The sequence below is a fragment of the Xyrauchen texanus genome, chromosome 18 (genome assembly GCF_025860055.1).
Source record: "Xyrauchen texanus isolate HMW12.3.18 chromosome 18, RBS_HiC_50CHRs, whole genome shotgun sequence".
NCBI lineage: Eukaryota > Metazoa > Chordata > Actinopteri > Cypriniformes > Catostomidae > Xyrauchen > Xyrauchen texanus.
In genome coordinates, this window is record NC_068293.1 from 11,629,109 (window position 1) to 11,655,695 (window position 26,587).

Sequence of the window (26,587 nt, forward strand, 5' to 3'; positions counted from 1 at the left end):
ACTCGAGAGGCGAGCCGTGAGAGGCTTGAAGGGTGGAGCCCTGAGGGACTTGAGGGGTAGAGCTCTGGGAGGCTCGGTGAGTAGGAGCCCTAGGAGGCTCGTGGAGGGGCCCTTGGAGACTGGTGGAGGCGGAGCCCGGGAGGGCTCAGAGGGGCGAGCAGAACCCGGCAGAGCCGTGGGAGACTCTGAGGGCGGAGCAGAGGTCTGCAGAGCCGTGGGAGACTCTGAGGGCGGAGCAGAGGTCTGCAGAGCCGTGGGAGACTCTGAGGGCGGAGCAGAGGTCTGCAGAGCCGTGGGAGACTCTGAGGGCGGAGCAGAGGTCTTGAGCACCAGACGAGACTGGGGAGAAGGGGCCCTCTTCCTTCTCTTACGTCTTCGGCCAACAGGGGACGTGGCCATGAGGGACGGTCGAGGCTACAGGCCCTGGCTCGCTGACCGTGGCAGACATGGGCGCTGGCTCGTTGGCCGTGGCGGGCATGGGCGCTGGCTCGCTGGCCGTGGCGGGCATGGGCGCTGGCTCGTTGGCCGTGGCGGGCATGGGCGCTGGCTCGTTGGCCGTGGGCGGGCATGGGCGTTGACTGCGCTGGCGTGCCAGGCTCGAGGCTGGGGCTGTGACAGGCCTCGTGACTGGGGCCGTGTCAGGCTTAGGGACTGGGGCCGTGTCAGGCTTAGGGACGGGGGCGTGTCAGGCTTCGGGACGGGGGCCGTGTCAGGCTTCGAGACGGGGGTCTTGGTGTGGGCGCTGGTTCAGTGTCTGCCTCCCCACAGTGAACGAGGAACCAGAGTACAGTAGGGCGAGGTCAATAAACTGAGCCAGGTTAAGGGACAGCGACCACCAGGCATTAATGATGAGGTTGGCTCATTCAGACCACATTGAAAAATGGTCTTCAGAGCCACCTCATTAAATTTCACCTGGTACGCCAGGACACAAAAATCCATAATATAAGCCACCACGGTTTGGCTCCCCTGGCGCTAAACCCACGAGTTGGGCAGCTGGGTCCATAATGTCAGCTGCCTTGCATAGAAACCCCTTGGTCTGCGTCGGAAGAGCCATAAAACCTCTCGGGGTGGAGAGTTCACGCGCTCAGACATGCATAAACAGGCTCAGGGGCAGACACAGGTGAAACCGGGTAAAAAAATCAGAAATAGCGCATACCTGCTGCCCCTGGGCCGTGGCGCGTGGTCATCTCTCCACACTGTAGCTCCGCGCCCGAATGTGGCGTGCACCTCCGCTCTAGTGAGCTGCGCGACTCCTTAGCTGGGGCATTGTGACTGTCAACGGTGGGGTTGGTTATTTTGTAACGCACACAAGTTGAGACAGTCACAATGTAAGTCAAAAACTGCGTTTATTTGCAGGCAGGCAAAAGTACATACAAGGGGCAAATCCAATGAAGAGTAGTCGTGGGAAGCGTGGGGTCAAGAGCCGGGAATCAAAGAGATGAACAAGGGGGCAGATCTAGTGAGGGAGGTGAACGATAGCGGGGGTCGAAGTGGGGAAAACAGTATCAGCTATGGACAAGACAAGACGGGATAAGCGGGAGCGAAAGACAGGGAAACGAGAGGAATAGGGAGTTGGCAAGCTACGAGGGTAATCAAGAGTGGGGAAGTCAAAACTAGACGCGACTAGCTGAGGGTCAAAACACGGAATCTAAATACATACAATAACCAACACCCGTGAAACGGAAGTGCTGGGTATTTATAGGGAAGGTGCAGGTGTGAACAATGAAGGTGACGAGACGAGTGCAGGTGAATCTAATGTGTGGGGATAGGAAGGCGTGGAGTGCAAGTGGTCATAATGTTCAGGCTGGTGCGCGTGAGAAGCGAGCATGAGTCAGAGGGGAGAGAGTTTACGAGCGAGAGCTCGAATAGCAAAAAGGAGCGTGAGTGCTCGAGGGAGGAAAAAGAGCGACGCAGCTCAAGGGGCTGGAGCGAGGGAGCGGAAGCGAGCATGCTCGCGGAGTGTATGGGTGCGTGCTCGAGGAAGCGGAGATGGGGCAGAGGAAAGGGGTTCGTGACAACACCTCTTGTTTTGATTAGAAGTTTGAAAAAACATGAATTTATTAAATAAATAATCAAAACAATACCTAGCCAATAGCCTACATTTTGAAAATACCACTATTCTTACCCTCATTTCAGATTCAAACTTTTTTCCCCCTCAATTGTGTTGTTTTTACTGGATATGTGTGGTAAACGACTGGTCCGTTAAAAACAAGAATAATGGAATTTCAACAAGAACAAAACGTATGCTGCTAAACTACAGTCGTGTCCAAAAGTATTGGCACACTTTTTTTAAATAATCCACAATTTTGAAATTTAACAAAGTATTTAGTCTCCACAAATCTTTATTTCACTATTAATATTATACAAACTTTGTATTATATTCAGAACTCAATATATTCATTTAAATCAGAAAACAAACTGAAATGGTTTTCTTTCTTTTGTTTATGCTCACTGCAGTACACACATGTGACACAAAACAGGAGAATGAGTGACTTTATCTATTCAAACTGACTGAAAACATACATTTTATACTGCAGTTACTGTTAACTCACCACAGGTGAGTTCATTTCCAAAGTAAATGAGAATCACTTGCTTAAAATCAAATTAATTTTAACTACTTCTAAAAGGTGCCAATTTAGTAAATGTAGATGTTGTTGTTTTGTTCAACTCTACACCGAAGACACACATACCTTTGTCTGTTTTCTAGAAGAAATTGTTTATTATTTGAAAAAGTGCAAGTGAGTGGCAATACTTTTGGCCACGACTGTAGATAATAATGTCAAATCGACAATTAGCCTATGCATCTAGTAAAAACATGAAATTTTCTTGATTTTAAAATATCTCGGTGGATCCTGCTCTTTTTGCTTTGGAGAACTACTACTATAGTGAGATAAAGAGAGAGCGATAGTGAGAGAGAGAGAGAGAGAGAGAGAGAGAGAGAGAGAGAGAGAGAGAGAGAGAGACATACATGAGGAATTGTTTGTTTATTTATTTATTAATTTACTTTAAATGCATTTGTCACCTAAAAGCAACATCTTGCGACAAAGAAATAAATGAGCTATCATTATCTCTCACTTGTGTAGCCTATGCCATGCACGCCGGCACTATAGAGTGTTCATTATTAAAGTATTACCCATTTTCGGGAGACAAAACATTTGTATTCACTTTTCATCCTGTGTATATTTTTGGATTGCAACATTTTATCATTTATTCAGTTATTTTAGTTTTATATAATCTGCTAAATGTATTTTAAGTTGTATTTCATGTCATATTTCATGAGGTTTTTCATTTTAATCCAACTCTCACATGGCATTTCACATCCTTTTTCATGTTATATGAATAAATCAATTAATACATTCAACTCTTTATTTACTTATTTAACAGGGTTCGTACAGAGTCTTGAAAGTTTGAAAAATGCTTGATTTTAATCATTGTGCTTTCAAGGTGTGCTTGAATTTTTAATATGCTTCTTGCACATGCTTTATTTATTTTGAACATCCAGTTAACACTTAGAATTTATAATTTAGTTTATAATTATGAAAGAACAAATTATTTTACATTTCATATGTCAGTGATCCAGTTCTTATTTAAGGTTTGGTTGCATATCTTGTGAGTCATTTTGTTGTGATGTATAAGCACATTTAAAGTATATTTGCTGTCTCTCAGATCACCACACCAAGAAATCTCTTCAATATTCATCTACATACCAGGTAGCAATATCAAAAATGACTGGCTGGAAGGGGAGATTTATAAAATATGGTGGGGCCAAGGTCGTAGATTTGGTTTGAATATGGGGGTTCAATTGATCATAGTATAATTGCTAGTTTTGATTATTGGTTATATGATTATTAACTACTCCCCTTGGTGGGGCCATATGATTTCATTTCTGTAGTGGAATCCATTAATAAAAATGGATTAGCTATAAAGCGCATCTTTTCATGGAATGTGCGAATCAAAATTAACAAATGAAAATAGGCTGCAAAATTAATTGAACTTAAATCACAGTATGGACTGTGGCTATACTGCAAAATTCTGGGTTGCCTGTGCTTAATTATGATTAATTTGCAATCCCACACAAAGAGAAGTATACTTGATCAGCAGTGCCAGTGTGTAATGTTATAGCCTTAATTATAATTCATATAATTAATTATAACTCAACCACAAAATTATACACACACACACACACACACAGACACACACTTTTACTCCTTCTCCCATAATATTTGTACCTAATGTGTTGGGTCAAGATACCCCTGGGTGCCTTTTGCCCCATTTTGAGGAGACCATCTTTCCCCAAGGGTACAACTATAACTCTATATGTTATATTATATTATATTGATGTATGATATATGTTTTCCTCAAATCTAAGTTATTCTGCCCTTAAGTCTCCAATGAACAAACATATTTTGCTATTTGAAAATGGTAAACTGTGCGTTTATATTACATTAAATATTAAAAGTGAGATTTTCTCACAGTCTTAAACTAAAGGCAAATGACTAAACCTCTGAGCCACAATCAATCTACTTTAAGACTGTATGTCTATAAAGTCTTATCCCATCTAAGTTGAAATCATACAATTGCCTCTGCTCACAAGTGATAACCCATCTATGCATTTTAGAGGAATACTGCAATGGATATGAAATATTTTCATCATCAGTGTTTAAAGCGCCGCTTTTCATACACATGAAAACACAGTGAAATACGGCATTTTTTAAACTTTTCGCGTGTTTTTTTATGCCATTTGCAATCACTGAGGCGTATTTTACGGGGCCAATGTCTTGTGTTTTGGATGAAACTATCTAACTTATTGTGAGCCTTTTGGCTTGCCATACTGTCGCGTGCAGTGCAAACAGGCACGTTGATTATAGCAGCGTTCTCGTCGCTTATTTGGGTTTTATACGCAACACTTTAAAAGGGAGAACTGTGAGGAAAAGGCAATGGCCGTAAAGAACCTTGTTTTGGAAAGCAAATACAAGCCAAACATACACGAAACGCTTGACGTAGTCGCGTAACATCAGCCGAACTCGGTTGGAGCACGGTTTACATAAGAACCTCAACAACCATTCAAGACTGTCCTCAGTGCAGACTGTAACGTGATGACGTAGTGATAGATACACGATTTAATCCACTACGTGGTCGATTTCCGTGACGTACTGGACGTTTTTAATGTGCACGCGCACGGCTACATATTATATTTTATTCTCTTTACAATATTATATTATTTAGTGTTGTAAGTATGGCATAGCTATTTTGTATAAGCTTCAATTGGTAACTTCAAAGTTTGGTGCTTATTTGAAACACATAGACTATGCATTGTTTTCTGTTTTATCTCCACGAAAGTGCTCTACTTGTGCTGCATTGTAATCAACCATTGCAGGACGCATAAAGAGGCTAAACCTTTTCTTATTATTCTTGCTGGCCCAAGTTATACATTGTCCATAATTCACATATTTTAATATAATATGTTTTATACTCTGCCACGTATATCACAGAGAGACAGATCAATGTATAGCTTTCATTTGATTCATACATTAATGATTATTACACGCCGTTGACTGATTCTGCACATCTATGAAACAACGTCTCTACCAGACAAGAGATTAATTACAACACACGTAATGGACATCATCCGTACTAAACAAATTCATTCCAAATACTCAGCACCTCACATTCTTTAGAAGACTAAAATCCCTGATGCTTAAGTTATTAGTACATTATATACTACTAATATAAAACAAAAAGTTTAAGGAAATGCTCTCATTATGACACTTCACTTTTTATTTACACATAACGCCACATAGTACTGTATACTGAATAAAATGTTGCATTAAAACCCATCTAGTATATCACGGCTCGTTTTAAATCCATTAAAACATTAATTTAATCACTATGGATGTCTGTGATGTAGTAGATGATATCCACTACGTCATCGCGCTACAGTCTGCAGCGAGGACCTTTTGGGGTTACAGTCTCACAGTTCAATTATCCGCATTTTACCAAATGCGTCAACATAAGGCCAAGAATATGCTAAATTGTGGTAGGCTATTCAAATTATTTAAGGAATATATGAATACATATAAGGCAACAGGCATTACATATGAATTTGTGATGCGTCATAGCAGTTAATTGAGATGCTAGCCTACTTGATCCCTGGATTTCACGTTTACAGAACAATACTAGCCTATTATTAGATCATTTAATATAATTTTTTATTTATTTATTTATTTTTTGTAATTTCAACGAAGCAATGAGATTCGTTATCACAAATAACGTTTCGGGCATAATTCTAAAGATTTTCAATAGGCCTATAGCACATGGAACATAGAGTTTAAGCGTCCCACGGCAATTATAGAACGCCGCAAAATATATAATGCACGTTCTTTGAGCTAAAACGTATTCCTCAGCTGTGACAGCTTACCAAAATATGCAAATCAACAGAATCAAAACTGTAGAAAATAAAACTTGCGCCCCGTACCCGATGTTATTTACCTTTAAAACTATTGTTTTCCCCCTTTTCTTATTCGAATGGAATATAGAAACGTAAAATGTGGTGGTGAATGATCCGAACAGCACTCATGTTTGTGATCCTCTGACTGTCTGACAATTCTTCGACACATTGGGTCGCTCCATTGCGGGCGGAGCGATACGTTCAGAAGAGTGGAACGTTCATCATTGGTGCGCAATACTGTCAATCAGTGGCTTCCACTAAATCTGCCCAATGAGATACTCAGAGGGGCTCCAAATGGTTGCACCGGCTGTATCTATTGCTCTGTGTGTGTGTGTGTGTGTGAATTTTTCTTTCTATTTTTTTGTAACCAAAGCTTGATGTGTAGGACGTCACATGTTGTTTTTCCTCTTCACTCCAGTCACCTAGCGATATGTGTTATTTACTGTTAAACTGCTCCTCGTAGTGAACGCGCAGCTCGCGCCGGGTACAGAACAGAGTGTGACTGTTTTTTTCCCAGCGCTTCAGAGGAGACTCACTGACTGACTCGCTGCACAAGTTGAGGAAAAGTAAGAGTTTTTCTTCGCGGCATTTGAGAATGGCGAGTCCGCCGCCAACGAGAGGACAGCTGATTTCAAACATGACCGTAAAGAATAATAACCACGTCAGGAAATGCGGATATCTGAGGAAACAGAAGCACGGACACAAGCGCTTTTTCGTGCTGAGGGAGCCGAGCGAGGGCTCTCCTGCCCGGCTGGAGTATTACGAGAGCGAGAAGAAATGGAAAAACAAGTCAGCTGCGAAAAGGGTGATACCTTTGGACTCCTGCCTGAACATCAACAAGAGAGCCGATGCCAAACACAAGCACCTGATCGCCCTTTACACCAAGGACGAGTATTTCGCCGTGGCTGCCGAAAACGAGCAGGAGCAGGAGGACTGGTACGCGGTCTTAACGGATTTAATGAACGAGGGGAAAGTGAGCGACGGCTCCGCGTCTAATTCGGCGTCATCTCTCGTCGGATTTGATGAGGCGAATTACGGCGTGACAGCGCTGCCAGTCACCGCCACTTACAAGGACGTTTGGCAAGTCAATTTGAAATCTAAAGGACTCGGACAGAGCCGCAATTTAACGGGTGTTTATAGGTTGTGTTTATCCAGCCGGACCATCAGCTTCGTGAAACTTAACACAGAGGCGGCGTCGGTTATTTTGCAGCTCATGAACATACGCCGATGCGGACACTCTGACAGCTTTTTCTTTATCGAGGTGGGTCGTTCCGCGTCGATAGGACCCGGCGAGCTGTGGATGCAGGCGGATGACTCAGTGGTGGCGCAAAACATCCACGAGACCATCCTGGAAGCGATGAAAGCGATGAAGGAGATGTCAGAGTTCCGTCCTCGCAGCAAGAGCCAGTCCTCAGGTACCAACCCCATCTCCGTTCCCACCAGGCGGCACTTTAACAATCTTCCGCCGAGTCAGACCGGGCTGCAACGGCGCTCGCGCACCGACAGCATTGCGGCGTCGTCTCCTGTGATGAAACTGACATCCTGTCGGATACGCACAGCGAGCGAGGGTGATGGATCCGTGACAGGCAGCCCCATCAGTCCTGTAGCTAACCGGACACATTTGAGCCGCTCTAACACAGTGACAGCTTGCCCGTGTAGAACATTTGAGATAACTTCCTTGCAGCACAGCAAATCCATATGCATGCCTGTGTCTCACTCCCCTTCATCAGCTGCCAGCCCTGTCAGCAGCGGCAATAGCTGCAATATAGAAAGCACCCCTCGCCCCTCCAGCTGCACAGCCTCAATTTCGGGCTCACCCAGCGATGGTGGATTCGTTTCTTGTGATGAATGCAGCTCCAGCCCAGGAGATATCCGGCACCTTTTAGCAGCAAACCGAAGCAACACACCTGAGTCCCTCGCTAGCACGCCCCCCTCACAGGAGGGCAGCAACCTGTATGGATATATGATCATGGAGAGGCCAAACAGCTGTGGGTGGCAAAGCAGCCGAGCAACAGCAGAGGAGAGCATAGGAGATCTGGAGAAAGCCTACAGGAAGAGGACGCACTCGCTCACCATGCCTTACCAGAAGAGGGTGCCATCACAAGTGTCGTCCGCTTCACTGGATGAGTACACACTTATGAGAGCCACTTACACATCTGGAGGCCACTCAGGGCGCAGCTCACACACCGCATCCCCAAAGGTCACATACCCTGAGGATTACGGCGATGTTGAAATAGGATCATTATCGAAAAGTCCCAGCAGTAATCTGGGCGACGATGGCTACATGCCAATGACGCCAGGTGTGGCTCCACAAGGGGGGAAGGCTGAAAACTACATGCCCATGAGCCCTATGTCTGTTTCAGCTCCAAAGCAGATCATCAACCCCAGAACACCCCCCCTCACTATAGCTAACGGTTACCGAACCCTTTCACCCAGAAGCTGTTCTCTGAATGACAGCGGCTACATGAAGATGTTGTGTGGCTCAAAATTCTCCATCGACAACTCAGATGGGAAACTAATTGGTGGCGAGTATCTCAACATGTCTCCTGTAGATTTGGGCTCTGTCACACCACCAGACTACTACCTGAGCCCTGTAGGTGTGGAACAGTCTTCCTGTTTCAGACACCTGCACTTGTTTAACTCTCTGCCTCGCTGTCACAAGACCCAGCAGACATTAAAGGATGCCGACAACGATCAGTATGTTGTCATGAATCCTCAGAGTCACAGGATATTTCAAGAGTCATTAATCACAGCATCTCCCCCAGCCCCATCTCATGTACATCAAAGCCGAACAGAAAGCCTCATCCACCGGCATAGAATCAGCCGGCCCACCCGCCTCTCTCTGGATACACTCCGCACATTGCCCAGTATGAATGAGCACCCCCTCCCCTCTGAGCCAAAGAGCCCTGGTGAGTACATAAACATAGACTTTGGACATGTTGCTGAGAGCTGCTCTCCACCCTCCACTGCTTCCTCCCAAAGCCAAGCCTCCTCCTTTGGATCCTCTTGCGGTCAGAGGAGATCCCCCCTCTCTGATTACATGAACATTGATGTGAGCTCACAGTCGTCCAGATCTGGAAATGTCACCCTATCTGAGCCTTTAGAGGCACTCCCAGAACTGACATCCTGCCTTGCCCACCCTCATGAAGAAGAGAAGGAAGAGGGGTACCACCTTACAGCACAGGTGGCACCAGCGGGCCCAACTGGCAAAGCAAAAGACGATTATACTGAGATGACATTTGTAGTGCCCGCTTCTCCTCCACTGCATGTGTCTCAGCCTTTGGAAAGTGGGCAGACCATTAGCCCATCCTCCTGTGTGCAAAGACTGACTGTGGATGAGAGTGTGGATGTGCCAGCGGTCGAAACTAATCTGATAAGGGGTACCACTCTGGCCTTGGTGGACCCTGACCGGTGCGCCAAGGTGATTCGTGCAGACCCCCAGGGACGCAGACGGCACAGTTCAGAAACATTCTCCTCCACCACCAACGTCACACCTGTTTTTCCATCCTTTGCTCACGACACCAGGCGGCACGGTTCGGCCTCTGTGGAGAATGTGTCTGTGGTGAGGAACAGCGAAGTGTCAGACGAAGAGTACAACAGTCCCATGTGTAGGGAGACGTTGGCTGGCTTTCAGAATGGACTTAACTACATTGCCTTAAACTTGATGGATGAGGGACTTGCCAGCTGTGATTCTCTTGTCAGATTCAAAGCTGCCAGCAGCTGTAAAGAGGGCATCAATGGAATACATGCCAGTCTGTATGCCATTCTTGGTTTCAAGGAGACGGCAACAACAGTAAAAGGTAGGCTTTCTGTTCAGAGCATTCACAAAATCAATTGATGCCCCTTTTCTGAATTGAGCTGGCTTATATCTGAAGAGAATTATTTTATTATTGCACATTGCCATTTATACATAGGACGCTGAACAAAGTTGAACAAACTTTATTGGAATTTAGAATAATTCTGTATATAAAGTCATTTTACTTATTTAAAGGAGAACAAACAGCAGAAATCATTTGCCACAGCTTTTAGTTCCAAGCGATTGTTGTGTAGGATTTAAGTCACACATTTTTGCTGTTTTTACCATATGGCAGTATGTCAACAACAGAAAATCAGGGGGATTGATATTATCATCATATGGGGAACTATTATTAGTGTATTTTCTTCATATTATAATCTGATTCAAATGCTTTAAGGCTCTGAAATGAATCAGAATGATGACTGAGCTGTGTGAAGTCACCACAACATGACATGGCATATTTTTATTTATTTATTTATTTTAAATAACAACTGCATGTACTTGTGCACCAGATGAATGTGCCATGTTCTCACTTATGTGAAAGCTAATTGAGAAACATAATTCATCAGAATGATGGAAAATCCTCTTTAAAAGCTGTGGCAGTTTTTATTTATATCAGCAAATTATCCCTTCATCCAAGCCTGTAGGTTTGGGATAACAACAGTGCCCTACTGCCTGACTGGTATATACTGGAACTGCTTATATGTTTGAAATGTTAGTCATGTTAATTTTAATGTTGACAGTGTGAGGATGGGAGAGAGACATAGTTTCCACATGTCAGTAATTAATTCAGCAAAAGGGGAAATATTCCCAATATTTGCATCATACATTGACTGATTCTGTGAAAGTGACACAACTGAAATTGTGCCATACACATTGAGGACTCAACAGTATACAGATAAAAAACAAGTGAGTCATTTGCATCAGTATTAGTCTGGTTAATGGTTTTAGGGCTGGAATGCAGAATGTGCACAAAGGTCGTTCAGAGAGATGAACGCCAGCTTGTTTGTCCAACAAGATTCTTTGAAGGAATGGCCCACCTTGTTTTTCAGCACCACTTGGAAAAACAGACATGTTTGTGTAGCTGAGAGATAAACCAATCTATGCCCATGTGGAATTTATGCTCAGAAATGAGTAGTAAGATAGGAGGTGGTGGTGTTCTTGTTGTTGAACGCAAGTTTGTGTAAATGGGATTGTGTGGATGAGAGTATACTCTGCACTTTAGTATGACTCTCAATGCAAATACAAAAATTCAATGTGAAGGATTAAATTAAAGGATCATGCATTTGCACTCGAAGATTAGAGCAGCTTTCACAAGTCTCTGATTAATGGAACTTCTGCAGAGAAGCAGCAGCCTCTTAAAACACACACCACACTAGGAGAATACACAGCATCAAAAGCTCAATTATGATCTCTTGGGTGTGTGTGAGAATGTTTGTGTGTCACCACCAGAGCAGGTGTTTTTTTCAGTTCTTCATTTAACTCTGCAAATTGACGGAGTAGAAAGACATAGCCACAGGCAGCGGAAGCCCTGGAACACTGGGAGGAGACCACAAAGAAAACTTGCACAAACACTGACACACACACTTGCTAGAGCTCAACCATTCGGCTCTGTGATTGGTCATGACCAACATTCCACAAAAACAAAAGATGAGCCACAGAGACAGAACACAGAGCTTTTATTTGTGTAGAATGTCCTGATAGGAATGATCAGCAGGACCCACTGAGCAGAGATAAGAGCACAGATAGGCTTCATTCTGTTTACAATGCCAGCATCTATCTAGCAGTGCCACATTCCACTTTCCTTCCACCCTTCAATTTTACACACAGATTTGACATTTGTGAATGGGAATCACTTTTCATTTACAAATGGTAAAAAATCTATAACGGCAGCAGACTTGGAGGAAAGACACACTAATCTTAGATATAATTTTGTAGATGTAACTACTAGGGATGCACCGAAATGAAAATTCTGGTCCGAAACCGAAAATTCAGGATGCAGTTGGCCGAAAACCGAAACCGAAATTTTTACCTATTTAAAAAATAAAATAAAAAAAAAATAAAAAAATGTTGTGTATAATTGTATTAATTTTATACTTTTTCATTAATTTCATGAATTTAATGAACCTGAATTGAAAAACTACAAACCAATAAAATAAATCACACTTTTATTGAAAGTAACACCAAAATTGGACAAAAAATATATTAAAACTATATTAAATATTATTTTCCTTTCAGTTCTGTAAAAATCTAATTTTACAGATTTTATTAACAATTATCCAAATAATGTAAAGTTTTAGAAAACTATTATATGCACAACAACAGTCAAGTAATGAACTTAGCTAACATCTTTCAAAAAGTTTAAATATGCAACAGTAATTTTTATTAAAACAACAGACAGAACACAGAATGGCAGAGGGCCTCTATTCCACTGATCTATATAAAACTATAATATATAATTATATATATATATAGATCAGTGCTCTATTCTGTTTATGTAAACATATATCCACTTTAAGTGAACATTATTTTGCAAAACAACAGTAATTGAACTAAATCCAACGTCAACTGTAAACGACAGATGTATCCTCAAGTGAAGAACAAGTGTAATGTAATTGCTATACACATCATATTGGACTGCTTTCTATTTAAGAACAAGTGACCGGTTTCTCTTCAAGAACAAAAGTTGCTAAACGTTCTGACAGTCTCTCCTGTCAGAAAGCTCATCAAGAACATGAGATGCTGCACTGAACAGTCTCTCACTCTCTGTGCTGGTGTTTGGGCAGATAAATACCTGTGCGCAATCCGCGCAAGCAAAGGAAAGCGGTCTTTGTTAATGCGACCGTAGTCAAAGGGATTGTCGCTTCTGGCGTAGTTCAGCTAGATACGTCTCAAGTTGTGTTGTAGCTGCGCTAGTTGTGGCACTGCTGTGGATCGGGGCGCTTTCCTGAAGAATCTCTTGCTGTACTCTGTATATATATCTTGAAAGTTCTGCTGAACAAACACTGCAGATCGCAAATGTGATGTCCTTATCAGTAACTTTGAAGAATTTGCACACCGCTGACATGATCGGCCTTTGTTTGGTAGCTCCGTGATAAGGGCTACATCAATCCAGATTGAAATCAGAGCACTGAGGGGCGGGGCGAGGAGGTATTTTTTTCTCTTTCGGCCGAAAACCAAAAGTGCAATTTTCGGCCGAAAATTTTCGCCGGCCGAAATTTCGGTGCATCCCTAGTAACTACATATACGACTACATCTACATATATATCAGCAAAGACTGCAGGAGGATTTTTAGGAGGTTTATGAAAGAATTTAATTCTATTTATGTATTGATTGTCTTTTGTCTTATTAATTTCTGTGCAGTTTCATGTCTGCATCCTCAATGAGTCCTTGAATCCCAACACACTTCTAACTGGTCTAATCGAAATGCATTACTATAGCTACATTTTTGCAAAATTATTTTTAATTTTAGACTCATTGTATGTGTCACATCAGTTTCTTATCTTCTCGCTCTGTTCCTCACACAATGTTATCTTATGACATTTAAACATTCATAGTGCATGACTTGTAAAGCAATACAGCTTAACATTTGCATTAGTCTAAATAACCAACTACATTTATAAGCTTGTTCAAGTGCTATCAAGTTGCATGGTAGCTCAACCAATAGAGCGTTGCGCTTGTGGTGCAAAGGACCATGGTGCAAGTCCAGAAGAGTACATAAGTCGACACATGACCCAAAAGTGTCATAGAAGCTCCACAAAATGATATGGTTTCTTCAGCAATTGCATTGTTCATCTCAGCAATTGCATTTTTTTATGCTATTGGTTAGGTTTAGGTGTAAAGTTTAGGGTAGGGAGATTTTTTTTATTTAAAACTCGATTGAGCATTAACTTTATAAACTTCACCTGTTTTGTTGAAAATGTGTCTCGATTTTCGTGTCACAGTGGGTATTTCACCTCAGAAATGTCGCAATACATGCAAGGAGCCATATATCATTTTGGTAAAATGTTGCCACACTTTGTTTTTTGTGAGATCAGCTCACACACACACACACGCTCTGGCAGTGTGTTGTAAATCAGATTGGTCACCTATGACCTGGCCTTGGGTATAGACGGCTGTAGAGATCAGCGCTATTCTTAGAGTTGGTTGCAAACAGAGCTATGGGCATTGAAGCTGCCTTTTACATCTCCAAATTAATTTCCTTTTTTCATATTATATCATATTGCATTCTGTCCATCTCACCCACCATAATATGATCAGAGGACAGAGTAAGAGAACTCATCTTGGAGAGCTCTGTTTGTCAGTGTAAGAAGCTTCTAGAGAAGCTTCCCCCCTTGAGAATTGTGTGTGAGGGGCCGGGACAGCAGATGGTGAGGGCCAGGGTCGTGCACCTGCCATTCCAAGCAGTGCACAGTGGTTATCAGGCCATCAGAGGCTCTGACAATACACAAATGATTACCAACCATCTGCTACACCACACAACATCACATGCAGAGAGACAGAGACAGATATAGAGATATACAGTCAGATAACCAGTGAAAACAGTTGGCACAAGCTCGAAATAAAAGTGAAATCTCTCTTTTGATGCACTCTTTCACTTTAATTTGATTGAATTGAAAAGTATGCCAGTAAACCAGATAATGTGTATCAATTTGCCGTTCATACTGTGGATTTTATTTCTAGACAACAAGCTCAGTCAACCACCCATCTCCACAACACACACTCACACACACCTATTCCTTTCCCTTAAATCCCAGTCCATCAGCATATCATCTTTCTCTCTTTCTTTCATCATAAATCTTTCTGCTAATACCCCTCTCTATAATTATTTTCATATTTGAGGGATTACCTTCATCCTGTCTCCCTCTATGACTATCACCCATCATCACACTAACTCCGCCTCCTCAGCATCTCTCTCCATCTCTCTCTTCCTGTCCAGCTTCACCTCTTAGTCTTGTTGTTGTTGTTTACTCTGTAAGTAGCTGCTATTGTTGCAGATTTGATAGTGTTAAACTAGACCAAAATGTTCTCCTAAAAGCTCTCGCTGTTCCATTACTTTTAGCAGCACAGATAAGGCGGATTACACACTTCCACAGATTAGACATTCTTGAGCAGCTTTGTTTGGCATGCTAGCAAGCGGCATGCACACATATACACGTATACATGGGTGTATCTCATGAAACCTGTCAAGAATCTGTCTTGGTCATAACTCACCCCATAATCAAAGAAAGACATTTTTATTTTTCTTAAAGAAAATTAAGCCTAGGGTTTTTGCACTGTGACATTATTTTCATGACAGTTAAACACATTCCCACCAATTATCATTCCTGAAATACAATACATAAATAAATAATAATATTTATTCAGTTCCACTGAAGGAAAAAAGTAATGCAGTTTGGAACAACATAAAGGTAAATGAATGAACTGTCACTTTAACAGTAGGATGTGGCTGGACAATGAAAATATAATCTCAAATCTGCATAAGCCATTATTTAGAAGCACGTGCCGTGTGTGGGTATAATTGCATGGCATGTGACATTATTGTGAATTTATGCTACTTTTCTCCCCTGCTGAGCTAAGTGATCTGTGGGGCAAACAAAATATGTTGTGATGCTTTTACTGTCATCTAATTAATTGAAATGGCTCCTTGGGCATTAGCATTGGCATCCATTTACTTTGCCACACTGCTTTTGAATTTGTTTAAAAGAGGCAACTGTGAGATTTGCTGAACTCATGCACCAAACACGTATGGACGTCCTTATTCATGGACTGTCATTTATTTCCATGTGGTCGTTGTGCTCTATTGACTTAGTTGCCTGTAGTTTTGTATGAGATAAGACAGTGACATTTACACATGAAGATCATCTCAACATGCATACAGCATAACCTTTATCCCAGACATCTCTCTGTAGATCTGATTTCTCTAATTTAGTGGGTCACTCGTTTGAACAGTAGTTTACTGTAAAAGTACAAAAAGTATTTTGTCTTGTTAAATATAAAATACATTTTCATCATTAACGATAATGATGATTTTTTTTAACAGTGTTTTACTGTAAAAAAAAGATGTATTGTCGTTAAATTAAATATAATTTTTCACTATACTTGGTAAGGTTTCATTCTTTTTCTGTAAAAATTAGGAACTGTTTTTACACTATGTGAGCTTCTCTGTTTGCATTCACATTGAGGCATCGCATTGCACAGTTGCGTAAAGTTTGCCTCAAACTCGCAGCAAATTAATGACTTCCAGTCGCTTTTTCGTAGCAAATCATGGACAGTGTGAACGCCCCTCTAAGGGGCTGAGTGAAGGGTTTTAGAAACAGAAACAGACTGAAATTGAAACGTATTTCACATCCTAAAAGAAAACAAAAACTCTGATACCTCCCCCACATTTGTGAAATGTGAGACTGGCATAGATAAATACATGAATGCAATTACACTAGCACATGTTTACAGTACAGTCAGTTTCTCAGCTGTCTTTCTGTACTGTAAACATGCTTTGTGTGTGTGAACGTGAGCATAAAAACAGTTGTGTGCTTCATGTGTGTGAGAACACCAGTCTGTTCCTGGCCCAGTTGCAAGAGGGCTAAATTTATCCTGTGTGAAGTAAATAAAAAATGAGTCACAGGACAAGTGTGCGTGGAGACGGGGCTATTTTTGGGGGGGAGGGGCAGGGACATTGGGTTCACGGGCTGTTGACTTCTGGTGGTACAGTGGTCTCGAGGAGCGTCCGGATTACAGCTGCTTTAAATACCTGCCAGCGCCGATTTCTCAAACAGATGCTCAGCTGTAGGAAACATATGTTTTAAGACTGTAAAATGTTTTCAGAAGTGAGAGGTTGCACTTGGCTATAAGTCTTTTATAGGTTGAGATCACCCTGTGAGATGGAGAGAGAAAGGAATAGGGATAGAGATGGGCGAAGGGTGGAATTTGCCTCTAGTATCCATCTGCTCTTATTGATAATTGAATTTTAGCACATATATTTTCAGCTTTAATATATATATATATATATATATATATATATATATATATATATATATATATATTAGATTAATATATTTGGGAAGCTTATATGTATTCATTGAGATATTTGTACATTTAAAAATGCATTTGAAAAATAAAATTGTGAAGGCAAAAAAAAAGTGATTATAAATGATGAAACATTTTCTTTCTTCCATGTATCACAAAAGGATTTGTGAGGCAGAATGACAGTCTCAGTCACCATTCACTTGCGTTTAATCTTTTTCCATACAATAAAAATGAATGGTGACTGAGACTGCTAAGCAACTTCTTTTGTGTTCCACTGAAGAAAGAAAGTCATACATGTTTGGAGCAACATGAAGGTGAGTAACGAGTGTTAATCTAAGGTACAGGACCTAAGATATATATGTACATACATGTGAAAAGAAAGGGAGAAGGTTTGATAGGCAGTGATGAGCAATATGGAGGAGAATTTCTGATCTAAGTGAGGGATAGTTCATCTCTAAGCTCATTCATCTCTCTCTCTTTCTATCTCACTCTCCCTCTTTGGTGCTGCTGAATGATTGTCCCATGACCTCATTGCTCTTTTCCACCTCGTCCATTGGTGCCGTTTTTTTCTGCCTCTCCAGATCGGAATGGGACATCAATGGAATTGCCAGGCTTCCTTTTGCTTAATTTGCTCTGTGAAATTCAAGCTGACTCGCTGACCTCCACACAAACACACACATACTGACTCTGGCTCCATGGCATCAGTGTGAATGTGAGAAACAGCAAGAGGGAGAAAGAGAGATCTCTTATCTGTCTTTTTTTAGTATATTTATACCCGTGACCAAAGTAGACCACCCGACATGTTGCACTCAGTGTCTGGGTACAGAGTCAAGCTCAAGTTCACATCAAGGTTTCCACGGAGCTGGCTGGGTAGAAGTCCTGCTGATGTCTCTGTAGGTAATATTGTGTTTTGTTTTAGATGTATATAGTGTCTCTGAAGTAATCAGCAGTGTGGTGACAGTAAAGTAGGCCAGAGAATATAATATGATTATCCAGTTTATGGTGATATTTAGTTGGACACACAGGGCTTTGCAATGGAGTCCATTGGGCCAAACTTTTATAAAAGTTTACCATCAGAGTGAGAACAGCATAAACATGTTTTCTGAAGTCTTTCCCACAGTTGGGAAAGTTGAAAGGAACAACTGGAAAGCACCTATTCCCCTCCCCTCCTCTCTCTCTCTCTGTCTGTCTGTCTTCACTAGTTGGCTGTGAGCAAACAGATCTGTCAGCACATAACTGGAAGAGTAATACATCGTAACACCACACAGAGGAAGGTATCAAAGAGCAGGAAAAGATGAGGCACTTTACGACTGTGAAAACGCTTGACCTCTCGCTGGCCCCTCCTTCCTGATTTCCCCAGCTCTCTGTGAGAGAATGTAACCCTACTGACATTCATGGGAATTACTGCCATCTCTCTCCCTCTCTCTGTGTGTGTGTGTTGTGATATCGGGCTCACATGCGGAAGTGTTTGGAATGTGTGCGGGCAGTCCATATAATGGAAGCGATTATGGCGCTCCGTATAGCCGATGGCCGTGAATCAAGGGTTTGTTAAGTGTGTATGAGATCGAGTCTCGCTGTATAAAAACACCTCTTGTTCTAGGCAGATAAAAAGCAGGAGGAGGAGATGGGTGGGTGTGAGAGGGCAGGGCTAGAGCATGGTCGGGGAGGAAAGGCCCGCAAGGGTTTTGTGTTAGCAGTGACTTCTGCCTTCATGCAAATGAAACCTCACAAACAAGTACAACATGTGAGAGGTCAGGAAAGCAATCTAGTGTTATAAACAGAGCCCATATATTACAATACATTACAATACAATAACAATCTAATATTTCAATTTAAAATGTAAAAATTTAAAATGACTTTCTCCTGTCCCACCTTACAATGCTAGGCTGTAACAAAGTCTTTCTAGCAAGTCAGTCCACTGGTGGCCATCTTTGAAACTCTCAGGAGACTATTTCCAGTTATGCTCTACTTGAATGGGGGACACCGAAATCTCAAAAACGGTTGGTCAAGATTATGATAAAAGAACATTTAAAATCAGCAGTAAAATCTGACAACACTGGTATCATAACTTGTGCTTCTTTTCCCCAGATTATGCAAAAAAATTATATTATATTTTCCCATCATGCGCGTTCTTGAGATGATTGACAGGCGATGTCTGTATCTAATAGGTTATTGGCTCTTTGACCTGTAAAGTGGGACTTACTTTCTACATCCATTGACCGTTGGGTGCTCAGTGCTACTTTGTTGGGTGTTCCGATATCTCCCATTCATTATAATAGAAGTTGCCTGTCTCTGCTAAATAGTCTTTGGCTGTAAGTAAGCAATTTGTAGCTTCATTCTGTAGCTTGACATTGTGGCTCTGTGGTTCTATCAAAACATGTATCTGTTTGTTTAAGCATCCAGACCAATATATCAACGAATGGCATGAGTTTGTCTGACCAATGGAAACTGGGATAGTGTTAGAGACATAATTTTTGTTATTCCATTTAGTCAGGTGGTGCAGAAATTACACGCTTTACCTTTTAAAATAAAATAATATAAAAATGAATGTGCTTTAAAAAAACATTCCAATATATACATTTCAAATTGTAAGGTAAAGTATGTCATTTCTGCACCACTAGCATAACCAAATGGAATGGCAAAAACAATGGCCATTTTAAATTTTTTACATTTAAATACAAAAAAAAAATCAAATAAATGCAAACATCACATGCTTTCAAATAACATTCTAATGTTACATTTTAAATTTAAAGGTAAAGTGTGTAAGTTCTGCACCACTAGCTTGACCAAATGGAATCACAAAAATCAAATGTAAAAATGACATTTTATGTGCTTTCAAATGGCATTCTATATTTACATTTAAATTGAAAGTTTATGTGTGTAATTGCATATTACAGAACATCTTGGGCTGTTTGTATGTGTATATGTGAGAGGAATGTGTGTCGTGTTGTTGCACTCTTTCCGTCAGCTGCATAGTGCTACATGCCAGCGAGTATTTCCTCCGTCCCTCTCAGAGCACCTGCCACTTCTGTTGCTCCTAGCAAAAGAGCACACATTCCATACTTGGTAAAAGAGAGAAAGAAAGACAGAATGAGCACAAGAGAGAGAGGGAGACAGTGTGTAACCTTTCATCCCCCCAGTCTCATTCCTCATGTATAAATCACATACGGATGGTTGTGGAAAAACACTCTGTGAAACTATGGGAGATTTTCCAGACAAGGCATGGAGGAATATGATATTTCAGAAAAATGCTTAAAACATTTGCAAATGCCCAAATTTGGCTGTTGTGTTCTGTGACAGTGCCTTGATAGTGTTGATCCTAGGGAACACTATCTTGAACACACTTGTTTTTTGGTTTGTATTGCTTTCTCTGTTTGGATTTTAATAGATGTCACATTAATGTGTTTTCCCTTTCTTTCTCTTTTTGTTTCTTTCAGACTAAACAGAGCCAGTCTCCTCAACCCTTCTATCGCTCTGTTTGCATCGACAGGAAGAGAGGAGGTGATTATGTGGACAGATGGACCACATTGCTGCTGCTTCAGCCGTCGGCTGATTTTGGACCCCCCCCCAAAGAATGGCCGTCGTCATGGCAAGATGTACACTTAACCCCAGTGCAAGGCGTGATGTAATGTCTCAGACTCAAAGAAGCAGAGTCTGGACTTCCTGTCCATTTGTTACTCACCACAATCTCTTCCCTCTGGACGCTGAATTTTTGTGTTATGGTCCTTTTCACTGGTTTTGTGAAGAGCTCTGGACTTGTAGTGGCCAGTGTCCCTCAACCCTCAAAACCTGTGAACCAAACCTGGAGAGAAACATCTGATCCACACACACACACACACACACACACACACACACACACACACACACACACACACACACACACACACACCTGTTGTCACCTTATTTATTTACCTGTCTGCATAGGTGTGTTTGTGTTTGTGTGTGTGCATGCATGGGTGGTTGCAACACTGCACAGAGGTGACATTTCGGAAATTTGCTCAACAATTAGGAATCAAAATAACCAGTCACTTGAAAACCCTACCTCAGAATGAGCCAGGTTATGACTTACAAAAATATATATATTGAGAAATTAATTTATTTTTACAAGTGAATGTTTTCTTAAACACCAATCCAAAGCCTTACTGACTACACTGTCAAACAGTGTTTTCTCAGAGGACATGCGTTATGGACTTGTATACACTTAACAGAGTACCAGAGAGAACTGTTTGCCATGGTAACTGAATGTCTTGTACTGCAGCAGAAGAAGGTCTTGCCTACCACATGTCGTGGCTTCCCCTGCAATCAAAGATCTCATATATTATGACTTTTATTGTTATTTTGCATTCTACACAGATATTTAAATGATTTTAATATAATAATATTTATCTGAGCTGGTAAAGACCCGGATGGGCGGCCAGCCGCTGTCCCACACAGCTACGCATATGCAAAGCAGGCTTCCAGAGTAGAGGAGTTATCAATTTGGAAGGAATCCACATGCGCTTAACACCCAAAACCCATACGTTACATGATGTCGTGCGCCTCAGGTAAGATAGAGGAGCACCTCACCAAGTCTAGGCACGCTAGCACTCTTTAACCCACTGTCTTTAACCTTAAAGTGTTAGTTCACGCAAAAATGCAAATTGTGTCATCATTTTATCACTCTCATGTTTCCTAAACCTGTATGTCTTTTCTCTTTTCCGTGGAATATAAAATTAGAAAGAAATAAAGTCATACGAGTTGGAAACAACATAATGATGAGTAAAGTAATTTTTGGGTGAACTATCCCTTAAACATCCCAAAAGCCTCTGCTGACTTGACCTCTTTCACTATTAATATCCCACTCTGAAAACAGCCTTTCCTTTTGCCTTACATGTGCACCCATCGGCGTGGTGTTTAATTCAGCAGCTGCTCCACCGATTAGCTGATCGGTGAGTGGGCGATGAGTGAGAGTTATAGATTTTACAATGGGAGAACGGGGCGTTGTTCCTGGCAGGCTACTCTGCCTTACAGGCTCCATATGGTTAGGATTTTAGTGGGGGGTGGAGTAAGGGTATCTGCTGCCTGCCAGGAACAAACTGTGGCCCCTTTGTACAATGGGTGATAGATTTCAGGGATGTCTCGGAAGGCTTGACACTATTACTGCTGCTCCCTACTGTCAGACAGGGATAGACTCGTCAGAACCAATGCTTTGTCTTGCACTTACAAACTCCCAGATTGTAACACAAGACACTTTTGAATGTAGAGTATTCTGGATATCTCCGCAGGAGACTATGGGCGCACCTAAACATCCACAAACACAGTGATGTTGACAGATTAACTAAAGCAAGTGAAACGAGTACAAAACACAACTTGCCTCAAGTATTTGAAAAATATTTGCCTAGAAAAGTGTAAATAATGTATAAAGATATTGCAACTGATGTTTTTAAGTTAAATATGATAACTTATGTCTTTTTGTATATATTTACTGTATGTTTGAATGAATTTCCCCCAAACAACTGAAGCACTAATGAAGGTACTTGCCAAAGGCTGTACTTTGGCTTGCGGTTTTCTTTTGTAATTCTTAAGTATGTTTGTAAAAGTATTTACACTGTACAATAAATGCCACTTCGAGGATGTTTGATAATGCTATGATATAAAATAATAATAATAAAAAAATAAATAAATTTATTGAATAATACTTTATATTACAAAAGTAAAATTTGCTACATAGGTACGATTTCACAAACGGCATATGCAATATTTACATTTTTTTAAAGATTAGTTTACAGTAAGGAACCAAATGTATAAATACTCTGTTAATATATTTAAAACCTTAAGAAAGTTTTTGCTGTACACCTTTTTTTTCTGCCAACTTTAAATGGAAAATGTTTTGTTTTTTGCTATTGAACCCTAACAGTAATTTCAGCAGTGTTCGCGGATGTTGTTTTTCAGTATGGAAAGGTTGGATATTTCAATGCCTGACTGAGTTTTTCCTGTGTCTTCCATTGTAAATACTTCATATTCTTTGCATTGTGATGCTACTTTAAAAAGATAATTTAAATGGTGTAATTAGCATTGCTTTATAAACTGTATTGATTCTGAATAGCCACATGCAATAAAAAGTAACATTATTTAAGAAGCTCAGTGTACCTGCTCATGTCTGTTTCATAGCTGAGAAATTAAACTCCTTGTGTCTGTGATGACTTTCTGAGAAAAACCTGGCTCAGCCAGACTGCAGGTCTTTGTTATTATTATTATATATATATATATATATATATATATATATTTTTTTTTTTTTTTTCTTCAGGAAATCATTACATCAACATCACATACAGACGTTCAGATTTACACTGATGATGAGTTACTTAACAGTGATTTCTGTGGTTACAACTTCAAAGAGGGTGTCTGGTTAATTAAAAGCAGACTAAGCAAACAGCAACATTTTGAATAAATGTAATACATTAAATGTATTTATCAGGCAAGACACTTAACAAATAGGAACGCTTATGAATAAAATAAATACAATAGATTACATCAGAATGTAATAAATAAGAAAAAACAATTCACAATATAAACAGAGTATAGATTAATTTAGAAACTAATAACATATTAAGATATAATGGTTGCACTTTATAATAAGGTTCAATTTGTTAACATTAGTAAATGCATTTGGTATCATGAACTAACAGAAAACTATATATTTTTACAATATGTATTCATCTTTGTTAATGTTAGATAATAAAAAATAAAAATTTGCATTAACTAATATTAACATACACAATTTTTAATAATGTGTTAGTAGATGTTGAAATTAATATTAATAATCCCTCCTTTTCTTTAAATAAGGCAAAAATCTGGATTACAGTAAAGGCACTTACAATAGAAGTGACTGGGGGCAATTTTTGAACGTTAAAATATTCACTGTTTCAAAAGTATAGCCACAAGACATAAATAATATGCATGTAAACATGATTTTAGTGTGATAAAAATCACTTACTAACATTTTTCATGTAAAGTTATAGCCATGATGATGTAATGTCAACAATACATGAGTTTGAACAGAATTAATGTAAGTACTTTTCTAAAATTATAAGCTTCAAATGTATGCTTTTAAACCCTCTAAAAAAATGGCCCCATTCACTTCCATTGTAAGTGCCTCACTGTAACCACGATTTTCGCTTTTTTAAAGAAAAGTAGGGATGAGTCGAAATAAATTTTTTGGCAATCAACATTATGCCACAAATGCTGTCAATTAAGCTTAACCTTTAACTAATGTTGTTAACCAATGTTAATAAATGTAACCTTATTTTAAAATGTTTCCGATCTATGGACTGAGAACTAACAGCAGGCACATGAACGGTTTGCAAGTGACACATACTATCTAGAGCACGTTCAACCGCTATTTATTTATTTATTTTTATTAAGCCAATGACATCGGTTACAGTACAGGGATATAACTGTCCAATTTCAGTGCTTTCTTCACAATAGCTGCTGTGCTCTATGACAGACAGTCTGACCCAGAATAAATAAACTGACTAAAGGGATTAGGAGTTTTCATGCCCTAAGCCATATGATGAATGATTATTAATTCTCATGCCCCCGCTAATTAAAATGGTAATAAAGTCTTGGGATAAGATGAAATTGCAATGCCTGGCCAATGCCCTGAGGGTGGGGGTGGGGGACAAAAAGATCAAAATAAGCAATGCTGGAATCCTTCCCTCTGGCTTGCTGAACTGCACCGCCTTGCCAGATGCAGGGGTTTCTGAGTTCACACTGGGCTGAAACGTGGCCGGCATTCTTGTTTGGCCTGCATGTCTTTACTAATTAGTCATATTTATGTATAATTGAAACAGATTCAAGCAGTACTCTTTGACCGTCTCTTGTCTGAAGGAATCGCTCACAAAAAAAAAAAAAGGCTGCATACACCGATTATGATTAACACCTGTTTCTAATTTAAGTGAGCTTGGGGAGAGTGGTATATAAGGGACTTGAGGATTTCTGCCAAAGGCGGGGACTCCATGAGGCATGCTTCCTCCAAATTCCTGGGTTTCGGCACCAGTGTGAAGACTTCACTGGGGAAAGGAGGACATAGGGAACTGGATACTTTAACTCAAAAGGTAAGACTTTTAATAAACAAACTCAAAATCGCTTTTCAGAATCACACTTATTAGCTTGACACAAGGCAATCTGTTTTAGACGGGTAGCTCTCTCTCTCTCCTCTTGCCGTTGGTGTGGTCCCTTATATACCGCTCTCCCCAAACTCACTGCAATTAGAAACAGATGTTAATCATAATCTGGCTCAGGAGTGCACCCTTACCACCTTCTCGCTCTCCAGACAGATGCTCGACCACGGCCTCGCTGCCACATATCCCTTTAAATTACATTGTCCACTCATGTGAATGCTAGCAGTTTCTCATAAACATCTGCTTTAGTCTGTGTGGACCAGAATAAGTAAACAAATGTACTTACCCACTAAAGTCACTAAAGTAGGCAAGGCAGAACTTTTCCGAGATACTGTGTGTACGTGATAGAGACCAGGAAGGAAACACAGGAGCCACAAGTGAGACTACAGAGAGAGGAAGTTTCCCTGACTGAAACGGTTTCCCTCAATGTGTTGACAATCCCATCATCCATCACAGCCCTTGTCTGCTACAAACAGCTAGATTGGACCAATTAAGCATGCTAATTGATCTTATTAAATAATAAAAGGTAATGGATATCACCCTGTAGACAGGGGAATTGAAGCTCAGACTTGATGACGGAGAACCAACAGTGTTCACTGTAAATGCTGTAATTCTGTCACAGCTAGTGGTTAAAGATCTGGGCCATTAACCGAAAGATTGTAGGTTCGAAGTCTTTAATAATACGATCTACATTGTGCCCTTGAGCATGACACTAAGGAATAGTTCACTAAAACATAAATCTTGTATCATTTACTCACCATTATGCCATTTCTAACTCGTATGACTTTCTCTCTTGCAGAATAATGCATGCAATATGTGCTTCAAATGTAGGGTGTACTGTAGAGTTGGTGCTCTATAATAAATCTATAACATAGACCAAAAACCATAGTTTTTTTACTACTAAGTATATGTTGAATAAATATCATCAATCTGTCTTGGTTGAAATTGCAAAATGGTCTGCATTTTTGTGTTGTAGCCTATCAAAGCGCCACTACGGGATCCTGTTGGGCTGTCCTGATGTCAAATCTATAAAATCTATAAAAATCTCATGACAGTACCAGTGCTAATCTAGGGTCCATTTTCATTTTTGTATTTATTTTGTGCATATCATTTTTTTTACAAATACAATAAAATTGAAAAGTGTGAGCTGATACA

General features: G+C 40.5%; 1 protein-coding gene across 1 annotated transcript; it reads left to right on the top strand.

Moving 5' to 3' along the window:
- Positions 1-6,877: 6,877 nt before the first annotated feature.
- Positions 6,878-23,384, top strand: LOC127658571 (insulin receptor substrate 2-like). Its single transcript, XM_052147930.1, has 2 exons — positions 6,878-10,248; positions 20,708-23,384. Exons 1-2 carry the CDS (start codon positions 7,044-7,046, stop codon positions 20,710-20,712), a joined length of 3,210 nt encoding a protein of 1,069 aa, XP_052003890.1. The 5' UTR covers positions 6,878-7,043; the 3' UTR covers positions 20,713-23,384.
- Positions 23,385-26,587: the final 3,203 nt, after the last annotated feature.

Excerpts from the sequence above, each read along its gene's own strand:
- LOC127658571 (XM_052147930.1), top strand. The coding sequence starts at position 7,044 with ATGGCGAGTCCGCCGCCAACGAGAGGACAGCTGATTTCAAACATGACC.